Source organism: Gymnoscopelus microlampas (assembly GCF_963454915.1).
Source record: "Gymnoscopelus microlampas genome assembly, chromosome: 14".
Lineage (NCBI taxonomy): Eukaryota > Metazoa > Chordata > Actinopteri > Myctophiformes > Myctophidae > Gymnoscopelus > Gymnoscopelus microlampas.
The window spans coordinates 40,660,182-40,671,395 of NC_139951.1; the positions used below are offsets into that span (position 1 = coordinate 40,660,182).

The 11,214-nt window shown below is 43.6% G+C and overlaps 1 protein-coding gene across 1 annotated transcript in view; it reads left to right on the forward strand.

Annotated features, from left to right (window-relative positions):
• The window catches only part of nrxn1a (neurexin 1a), a gene marked incomplete at its 5' end in the record, with an annotated part of 119,349 nt that extends 108,506 nt beyond the window's left edge, over positions 1–10,843 (forward strand). Inside the window, 2 exons of the mRNA XM_084079255.1 lie at positions 3,307–3,385; positions 7,882–10,843. Coding sequence (XP_083935381.1) covers positions 3,307–3,385; positions 7,882–8,183 — 381 coding nt within the window. The 3' untranslated portion in view covers positions 8,184–10,843. The remainder of the gene's footprint in view (positions 1–3,306; positions 3,386–7,881) is intronic.
• Positions 10,844–11,214: the final 371 nt, after the last annotated feature.

Here is an 11,214-nt window from a genome sequence, read left to right on the forward strand (position 1 = left end):
ACGGTGAATCGATGCACAGAATCCCCACGGAGTCCGCTTTACTCCCCATCATTTTGAACAGCCTGAACTTAGAGTTTCCATGGCAACAGAAGGAGCAGGGATGGAGCGGAGAAAGGGCGCTTTTCTTTTTTTTTCTCCTCCTCCACAGAGAATGAGGGAGAGAGAGAGAGAGAGAGATAGAGGGATGAAGAAGAAGAGATGGATGGCTGGGAGGTTATTAATGGCAGTTGATTTAGGTTAGGGGGTTGAGGCAGAGCCGGTATTAACAACACCATGAAGGCCCTGCAGTGAGGAGGGGGGCTTAAGTAAGAAGGCTTAACAAGGTATTGAGTGTGACCGACTGATCTGTCTCCTCACCGCGGAGGTGGTGCTGGGCGGCTGGCTTTTCTTTGGGGGGGGGCTTATCTGAGCCTGTAGTAGTTGACAGGTACAGTAGAGAGATAACAAGGAAACACGGTAGCAGGCAGTAGTCTTAAGAATTTAATTTAGATCATTGGTTCTCAAAGACCAGGGGTCCTTGAGGGAGTTCCAGGGGGTCCCCAGCTAAATGATGGATTGTTAGGAACCAAATTGACCCTTATGGTCTCTGTAACTCAGAAAGTGTACAAATGGAGTGTACAAATGGAACCAAATGGACCCTAACGGGTCCATTTGGTTTCATTTGTACACTCTCAGAGTTAAAATAACATTGATTTTACTATACTGTATCAATTGGGGTCCCAGAGATAGAAATGCCATTAAATGGGATTATAATGCCTATACTGTATGTCAAACTGGGGGTCCTTGAAATTAAAATGGTTGAGAATCACTGCTAGAGCTGTAAAAAATCTTCTCTCACGCGAGAAGATATGGGGGTCCACGGGCTATTATAAGGGGTCAATTTGGGGGTCCTTGAGATGAAAAAGTTTGAGAACCACTGATTTAAATAGCATGGTATCCTGTAGTTTCAATGTACAGATGGTTATTTTGATTGTATAACCTGAGTGATGCTATAGGTTCTTGGTTCTTGGTGATCCTACAGTTTCTTGAGGCACTTACACTGTTCTCTCTGCATTCCATTCTGCATTCTTTACCTTGCTTATTGTGTCGCTCTGGGTAAGAGCGTCTGCTAAATACCTCAATTGTTTGGAGAGAGAGAGTAGGGTAGTGTCATGCAGCAAATAGGTCATGGCAGACTATGGGAATCGAACCATGGGGACTCGCTGTCAGCCGTGTACAAGCTCACTGTGAGCTTGTACATCTGCTGTTTTTGAAATGCGAACTCTGTTTAACCCCTTCCCCTGGACGCTATGCAGCGGAGCTCAAATTCGCTGCATGCGGATGCAACACTTCTATGAATACACCCGTGTACAGTATATAAACCAGTGGTTCTCAACCTTTTCTGGATCAGGGCTTGAAAATCTCGAAAGCGTTGGCGGCCCACCCATCTGACCACTTTACACGGAAGCCGAATTTGAATGATCAATCAATCGATTATGTTCTGTATTATCGGTATCACAATTAATGAATCTCATGAATTTTGTCGATATTGTCATTCAAATCTTAGTGTTTTGCCAATTATTTGAGGGCCCACTTGCAGTATCCTCACGGCCCACCACCAGTAGCCCCCTCCCCCCGGCCCACAGTTTGAAAACCATTGGTATATAAACAACCAAGCAGAGAGGAATTAATGAAAGGTGTGAAAGAGAGGAAGAAGAGAGAAGTAATGGGGAGGGGAGGCTGTTGTGGCTTACTCCCAATCTTGCGCCGTAGTCTGAATGATCACCTCTTCAGACTCCACCTTAGCCCGTAGCACTTGCCGTAGCCTTGACGATCTTGCAGGCTCATACAAAGGCTAAAAATGTAATTTAGAATAGATGGCATGTTATGTAGACCAGTGGTTTTCAACCTCAATTTGGCATTTGAGCCACGGACCACCTTGATGAGATTTAGCCTCTCAGACCCAAGAGTTAGAATATTTTGTTGTTGTTTGATAAGATTCTGTCCACAATTCCATGCTGTATTGATGTTGGTATACCATAGGAGAGAGATAAAAGGCAAACATTGATCAAAATAACAATTATTATTTTAAGTAATGCAGATGTTTAACAATAATTGAGAGCGTAAAATGAAACCAAATGGACCCGTAAGGGTCCATTTGGTTTAATTTTACTCTCTCAAGAGTTAAAGATCTATAAGGGTCCATTTGGTTACCAACTCTCCATCATTTACAGTAGTTGGGGACATCCTGGAACCCCTTCAAGGACCACTGGTGGTCCACGGACCACTGGTTGAGAACGACTGATGTAGACAGATGCCAGGTCATTTGTTGACCTGGCATCCTATAGTGTGTATAGTTTCAATGTACAGATTATAGATTTCTTCGATATTATACTGCTTAGACTGATGATAGGTTCTTGGTTTACATATGATCCTAGATTACTATTTATATGCATTTGATGTATTACCTCGTGTTGTCCTCGCTTACTGTAAGTCGCTCTGGATTAAGAGCGCCTGCTAAATGCCTAAATTGTAAATTGTTATGGGGGATAAATGTGGCCGTTCCATGTGTGGTCCCAGCTGCTAACCTACACCTCTCCTCCTCCTCCCTGTCATGTTTTGGCCGCGTGCCCATTCTTGCAGGCGAGGAACATAGAACATCTTTAGCGGCGATTCGAGGGGATGGGGGATGTATTGGTGGAGGTGGTGGTGGGTGGGTGGACTGCTTCGCTGTTCTGTGCTCACAGAAGTGTTGATTTTGACAGCAAATTTTGATTTAGTTTTAGTCATAGTCTTTTGAATAAAATTCTGTTTAGTTTGAGTCTGAAGTGTTTTACTTTTAGCCTGTTTTTTTCAAAATAAGATTTTCAAAATAATTTTCACTTAGCTGCATGCCGAAAATAGCCGATCTACAAGCTCACAACGCGTCGCGCTGCCACGCGTTGTGAGCTTGTAGATCAACTATTTTCGCGGCCTGTGACACCCGTGCGCACCCATGATGACTTGTCTTAGTTCTACTGGATCTCTTCTCCACTAGTCCCTCCCAAACATTTTAGTCTAGTTTTTATTTGTTTGACGAAATTGTCAGTGTATTTAGTCATAGTTTTAGTGATCATTGTTTAGTTTTTTTTTCGTCACAGTTTTAGTCGACGAAATCAACAGTGGTGGGTGGACTGCTTCGCTGTTCTGTGCTCACAGAAGTGGAAAATAACACCAAAAAAAGAAGTCACCTGTTTGATCTGTCAGAGCTAATGGCTGGACAATAAAGTGTACGTGTGTGGTATTCCTAATGTCTCTCTCTCTCTCTCTCTCTCTCTCTCTCTCCAGTCGACAGATGACCTGCTGGTGGCGTCGGCAGAGTGTCCCAGCGATGACGAGGACATTGACCCCTGCGACCCCAGCTCAGGTTAGACACGCACATAACTTTGCTTTTATGGTTTGTAATAAGAACCGTCATCAGGATTCTGTTCATTTTAGTACGGTATTTAAAATCACCTAAATGTCCTCACTTAGACAGTAAAGTCCTCAGTGTTCATTTGTGTGAATAACGTATTTAGTTTTTTTAACCAATCTGGAGGAGTATGTTAATACATATGACCGGCACAATTGCAGTGGTCTCCTTGCTCTTCTATTGAGACATTTAGAGCCGTTGACAAGAGGCATTGCTTGAAGCTCAAAGCGCATTATCTCCTCTGTTCTGACTTAGCTCAGTGGTAGAAATGTTCTACTCCCGCACAGGAACATGGACACACACACACACACACACACACACACACACACACACACACACACACACACACACACACACACACACACACACGCACACACACTTAACACGTTTCCCCAACCCACACCCCCTGGTACTATCCCATATGTGTTCTTCCCATATGTGTCCGCCACACTTTGTGAAACACTCTGTCAAAGTCGCTTTTTCCTTATCTCTGCGAGTTTGTTTTTTTGCCGCTGCGATGAATTTTTCATTCCACTTAGGTAGACATTTCTGGTCTTCTGGCATTACCTGGCACTCTATTCAGCCCCCCCCCACCCCCCCTACTCCCCCCTCCATTACCTTTTGCTGCCTCAAGCTCCTTCCCTTCAACCTTCCTCTCCTTAGCTTTTTCTCTTCTCTTTCTTCTCGAATACAAGGCAGTCGAGACAACACACGACAACAAGCTCTCCGTTCAAGCATCAAACCACAGTTAGCCTTGAAAAGAAAATTCCCTTTTTCTTTTAAAGAACATGAAAAGAACAAATACTACAAACGACACAAAAGAATATACATGTATTCCCTCCCTACAGCCTTCTCACTCAGTCTCATTCAACCCGCCTCCCGACGCACAAGGCCATGAGAGAGGGGCAAAAAAAAAAAAAAAGAAGAAAGAAGGGTGGAAGTGAGATAAGACAAGAGGAAAGCAAAGGGAGAATAAAAGGCCTTTTCACACGCAACGCCTCCGTTCTCGCTTTTATCCGCGGGGATCCGCTATAGCTGCGCTCCTCCTGTGAATAGACGCGTTTCTATATGCGCCTCATTTAGAGAGAAAGTTTCAACACAATTCAGCTCTTGACAGACAGGGGCGGGTGTGTGCACGAGACGAGCGTGAACGCGTCAATTTCACGGGACCGCGCCCGCTTGTCGACACGCCTGTCAGATTGCCCCGCGCCTTCCTATACCTGAACGCTCGCCTCTCATTGAGAATGAATTACCAGACGCGTCACGTCAGTCGCTTCCCGTGGTGGAAAAGCCCTTTTTGAAAGGAAAAAAGTTAAGTAGGAGAAAGAGAAAGGGAAGAAAAGAAAGCCTTCTTCTCTCCTTCGCTTCTCTGCTCCCTTCCTGCTGTGTTAGTAAGTTAGCAATGGTTTTCCAAGCCATGTGGCCCATATACTGTAGGTCAGGATCTCCTGATTCTGTAGCGTGAGATGAGATGTACAAATGGAACCAAATGGATCCGCCTTACCAGTGTTGAGTCATAGTCTTTTGAATAAAATTCCATTTAGTTTTAGTCATATTTTAGTCATCTGATTTTTTTTAGTTTTTGTCTAGTTTTAGTCGACTAAATATCATAAGATTTTAGTCGACTAAAACTACAGTTGATTTAGTCGACAAAAAATGATTTTGGTGGTGCCTTGATGGCGTTGTAATACCTGATTTTACACTTGGTTGCATGCTAAAAATAGCCGATCGACAAGCTCACAACTTGTGAGCTCGTAGATCTGCTATTTTCAGAGCGCAACACCCGACACCAAACATAAAATAACTTGTCTATTGGACCTCGTTTTTATTTGTTGGCGAAATTGTCAGTATATCTAGTCTTAGTTTTAGTCAGCGTAGTTTTTTATCTCGTTTTTATCTAGTTTCTGTCAGTGAAAAAAATAGTCGACGAACATTTTTCGTCACAGTTTAAGTCGACGAAATCAATACTGCCTGCGCCTTACTGGTCTATTTGGCTCCATTTTGTACACTCTCAGAGTTACGTGAGTCCTTGAAATGGAAAAGTTTGAGAACCACTTGATTACACCATATCCACCCCAATGTGGATATAGCCCTCGCGTACCCTCTCGTACGTAATATACTACTTTATGTGTGTAACACGAGTGCAGCGTGATAAAACGTTAGCCCCGTGTTTACATGCAAGCCAGCCTCTACACCCCACAACTCATTACAATGGCATCCATAATGTATATTGTAATTACATGGGCCTGTAGCGCGATAATAATAAAATAGTACCATCCGCGCGCTTCAGCCTCTACTCTGCCATGCTGGGTGCGATGTTATGCAAAATGCATGCAAAGATAATGCATCGTTATGATGATTTATGGCCTCTTCGTATGCCTTCCCCCCCCATCTACATATATATATAATGTATAATGAATGTATCTTCACACCGTTGCCGCTGGGCAGAAACCTCTTATCTCCATATATTTAACTTTGCGTGTTTTTTTTATCGTAAATTAATGCCCTACTTCATCATATTACAGCGACACACAAAAAGTAGCAACAATTTGTAGATCTGCAAGCTCAAAACGTGGCGCGATGCGTTTTGAACTTGTAGATCTGCTATTTTTGCTACTTTTTTTATTTGAATCGTGAAAAGTAACAGATTTGGACATAGTGAGGTTTCCACTCGACAGCAACCGATATATTGCTCCCCGCCCCCCCCCCCCCTCCTTCCCATTTAACATTCCTTCCCATATCTGCCCCATTATGTATGAGTGTATTCGGCATGGACACTGTACGCTTTATAATTTAATGCCTTATTTATACGTAGATGCGCAACACAGGTATAACGCCATGTATAAATACGTTTTTAATGTTAAATGTACTTAGCCGTTCGCTCCGGTATGTGCACCATAATGTCTCTACGCACGCTACCACGCATATACGTGTATACTGGAAGAACTGTGATAAATTATATTATGACATATACCTTCATCTTGTTTGTCCTATCCAATATAGGCTAACCCACACGCTAGCTGAAACACGTTGTGTGAGGCAGTGGTGGAAAGTAACTAAGTACATTTGCTCTAGTGCTGTACTTAAGTAAAATGTTTAGGTATTTTTACTTTACTGGAGTATTTCTAATTTTCATTCATTTTGCTTTTACCCAACTACATCTCAAAGGCAAATATTGTACTTTTACTCCACTATAATTATTTGAAAACTTTAGTTACTTTGTAGATTTTGATTATTATTGCAAAACCATTTCAGACCTATATACTGTATACACTTTGGCAATTTGAAAAAAGCCGATCTACAAGCTCACAAGCTGTTTTTCAAAGGATTTATATACATTTGTAAACATTTGTAAATACTTTTGGTACTTGAGGTATATTTTGATGCTAATACTTTTGTACTTTTACTCAAGTCCATTTTGAATACCAGACTTGTACTTGTAACAGACTATTTCTACAATAGGGTATTGATGCTTTAACTTAAGTTAAAAAAAATGGAGTACTCCTTGCATCACTGGTGTATATGTGCACACTGTTTGCACTAATGTAGTACACACACACACACACACACACACACACACACACACACACACACACACACACACAGTCACACCCTCAGTGGTTAATGCATGCTCTGTGACTCATGGAGCGTACAAATGGACCCCTAAGTGAACTCAACCTGCTTTCAGCTACGGACCAAATTAGAATCTCTGTAAACAAACGGGTATGTTTAGCGGTATTTTCCAGATAGCGCTTCTGTCTCCACAAAACAAAATAAACTGTCGAGTACATTAGTTTCGTCTAGTTTGTTGACGTGTGGAAATAATGTATTTCAACCTGTACATTCGCACGTACAGGTTGTGTTTCTTGACTATAGCTGCTGTCTGTGTTCGCGTTATATGCTAAAAATGTGATAATAGCAGCTCCACAAGCTCACAAGCTTATAGATCATCTATTTTCTGTGAAGACTGAAGGGATGTAGAGGTGTAGATCCGGAAGTGTTCAATCCGGGAACGCATCTCTGTCATTTTTCGATTTCTTTGGCTATTCAAAAATAGTTGAAATACAAGCTCATAGCGCGAGATCTGCTATTTTGAGAAGCAATTGTGAAAATGTGTGCAAATCTTTTAATGTATATATTTTTAAAGCGAACATTTATAACTCAAATCTTTGCTTCCGGGAAGGGTCCTTGGAACAAAATATTTTACAAATGTTCGCTTTAAAAAATTAAAATATTTTTTTTCACGATTTTTCAAAAATAGCAGATCTACAAGCTCATAGCGCGGCACTCGGTGCCGTGCTATGAGCTTGTATATCTGCTATTTTTGAATACCAAAGAAATCTTGGCAGTGAGTGATAATATGCACATATTTCCGTATACCGGCCGTGCAAAATAACATTGTGTTTTAATGTTTTTTTTTTTCTTTTTCCCCCCGGTTGGCGTTGGTGCAGCGCGCCCTCCCCTGCCGGAGGTGAAGGTGTTCCCGGGCCCGTCGGAGGTGGTCCGCGAGAGCAGCAGCACCACGGGCATGGTGGTGGGCATCGTGGCGGCCGCCGCCCTCTGCATCCTCATCCTGCTATACGCCATGTACAAGTACCGCAACCGCGACGAGGGCTCCTACCACGTGGACGAGAGCCGCAACTACATCAGCAACTCGGCCACGCAGCCCAACGGCAGCGCCAAGGACAAGCCGCTGGGCATCGCCAAGAACTCCAAGAACAAGAAGAACAAGGACAAGGAGTACTACGTCTGAGGAGGAGCGAGGAGGAGGCGGGAGGAGGAGGAAGGTTGCGTAGGCCCGACACATACGCACACACCTTTATATATACCGTATATGTACATACATAGATATACTCTGGAGAAAAAAAAAGATTTACATGCAAACACACTCACAAACACACACACACACACTGACTGACTGATGTTAATGTTTACTCTCCCGTACTCAAGATACACACACACACACGCACACACACACACACACACACAAAGGTCTACCTACCTACATATTTCATACACGCACACACAACATCAAGCACAAACACACGCAGAGTCAAGCACACACACACACACACACACACGCACACACACACATAGAATAAGCACATCTACAGATGCACACATGCAACATCTTCAAGCACAAACACAAACACACACACGCACACACACACACACACACACACACACACACACACACACGCACACACACAGACTTGCCCTCGAGGCACAGAACCCCTTGCTGTACAGTATTAACCAATGACCAAAGCCTCTGTGAGAGGCTTGTTTTATGAACCAATACAAACAGTCCAAAATGACATAAACCCAGCAGCAGTTACCAGTGAAGGCGCCGGTATAAGGAACCTTTTGGACATGGAGAGGGTTTGAAGGGTGGAGGGGAGACTTTTTGAGTAAAAGCACACTGCCGGCTTGTGTTTTAGAGTTTCACTGGAGAGAGAGAGAGAGAGAGAGAGACAGACAGACAGACAGACAGACAGAGCACCCAGAACAAAGATCATCCCGTCCGTCGAAGCACCTAGGATCTCCTCCAGGAATCTCTTGCCTTTCTCTTCACGGTGGACCAGACCTGAGATACAAAACACGCTGGTGGAAAACAAGCACAGTTGTAGCCCCCCACCCCCTCAAAAAACTGGACAAGGAAATCAGGGTGGGAGTCATTGACAGCACAATGAAATGCCAGTGGGTTTAGGAAAGGGGGGGGGGGGCGGCATTGTTTCAGATGAATTGTGCAAAGGTAAACGGGTGTTAGCCCTGTGCTTTTACAATATGTTCCAGGGCTGAAGCCGCATTTAACGACGCTCTATAAGTAACGAAAATGGTGGAATTGTCGGACAAACTGAGGGAAATGTTCCCCAGAGAGGAGACTTGAGACTTTTAAATGCTACCTATACGTACAGATGCCCAGTCATGTTTGACTTTGGTGTCACACACACACACGCACGCACACACACACACACACACACACACACACACACACACACACACACACACACACACACACACACACACACACACACACACACACACATAAATACTGCTCTACACACTCAAACACATGCATACATTCTTACGCTAAGATACCCACAATATCTTCGAGATGTTGATTATACGAGAAGACGACAAAATGGTGAATAATGACAAAAAGAACCATTACAGTTATTGTTATGAAAGGATGAAAAATGACGATGATGAATTTACAAAGAACATTCGGGCCGTTACAAACTCTTCGGGGGATTGCGGTGGGGGGGTTGGGGGACTTATTGCACGTGAATTATCTTACTCCATGTGATTTATACTGAGTCGAACAAAAAACCCCAGAGGTTACGCCACGACGCACCGCCATCATAAACGTACCACCTTGGCTTGAAGTTATTCCTGTATACGCACCTATATTGTTTTTTATAACCTGTGGGATTCAAACAAATGATATAACTACTCTATGCCGATGACGCTCAACTTAATCCTCATCGACGAACAAAAAGCGCCAAAACATCCTGAGTGTGCTGCATGCCCTGAGTCTCTCTGAGCTGTGCTGTGGAGTGTGGCGTGTCCCAGTGAGTCCCAGTGAGGTGCTAGGTTTGTGCGGGGGGTGCAGCTTACAAGTGCGAACCCCGGGGGGTGCAATGACCGGATGTGTGCCCTGTTTTCTAGCCTGATGTCCTATAGACCACGCCCCCCCCCCCCCCCCCCCCCACTCTATACCTGCTCTTAACCGAACCACCTTTTATAGCAAAAAACCCCGAGTGAGGAAAAAGAAATCAAAAAACAGAACAAAAAGTAAATGTTATCATGTGTTGCTAGATAGATAGAGAAGAAAAAAAAACAACGTCCAGTTCATGATGCCATCAGCTATATGAGATTATTTGCGTTGCTTTTGGTTTCATTGGCCTATCTCCCCTTTTCTCTCGCTCTCTCTTTTCTCTTTCTCTCCGCGTTCCTTTTGTCTTCGTGCCATTGGTTGATCGCCCTGTCTGTTATACTCAAAGACGTGACCAGTCCCCAGACAGACAGACAGACAGATAGAGGGTTTGTTGTGTTTGTTTTGTTTTTTCCGGTCAGACCTCGTTGAGATTATGAACTATATACTGCAGTATCTGAGCCCCTTTGTTCTCTGCTATGACCAAGCCAGTCTAAAAGTGTTACATAAAGGTGTCCATGTTGTCGTGCCGTGGACGGTTTTCTCCAGGTTATCATCCAAGCAATATCACCAACCAACCAATATCTGCTGCGTTCTTGTTCAGGCTCATGGCAGACAACGGTAACCAGGGGGACACAAATGTATGTAACGGCAGTGGTTCTCAACCTGCGGGGCCGGGGACCACCGGTGGGGGCCGCGAGGGTATTGCAAGTGAGGCCCCCCCCCCAAATAATTGGCAAAACACTTAAGATTTTAATGATGATGATGACATTTAAAACAATCAACTGATTGATCATTCAAAAATAGCAGATATACAAGCTCATAGCGCGGCACCGAGTGCCGCGCTATGAGCTTGTAGATCTGCTATTTTTGAAAAATCGTGGAATTTTTTTTTTTGCATTTTTTTCAAAAAAAAACAGGATTTAGAAAACATTTTAAAGAATCGCCTCAGGTCTTAATGGGTTAACTTTCAAGACTTTCAAGTGGGCCCTGGTCCAGAAAAGTTTGAGAACCGCTGATTACGTACGGAATCTCAAAAGTGACAAAGGCCAGACTAACTCAAGGTAAACCCTTGCTCCCCGATCCCCCCCCCCCCTGTTCTCTGTCCTTTGTTTTTTTAAAGTTATCC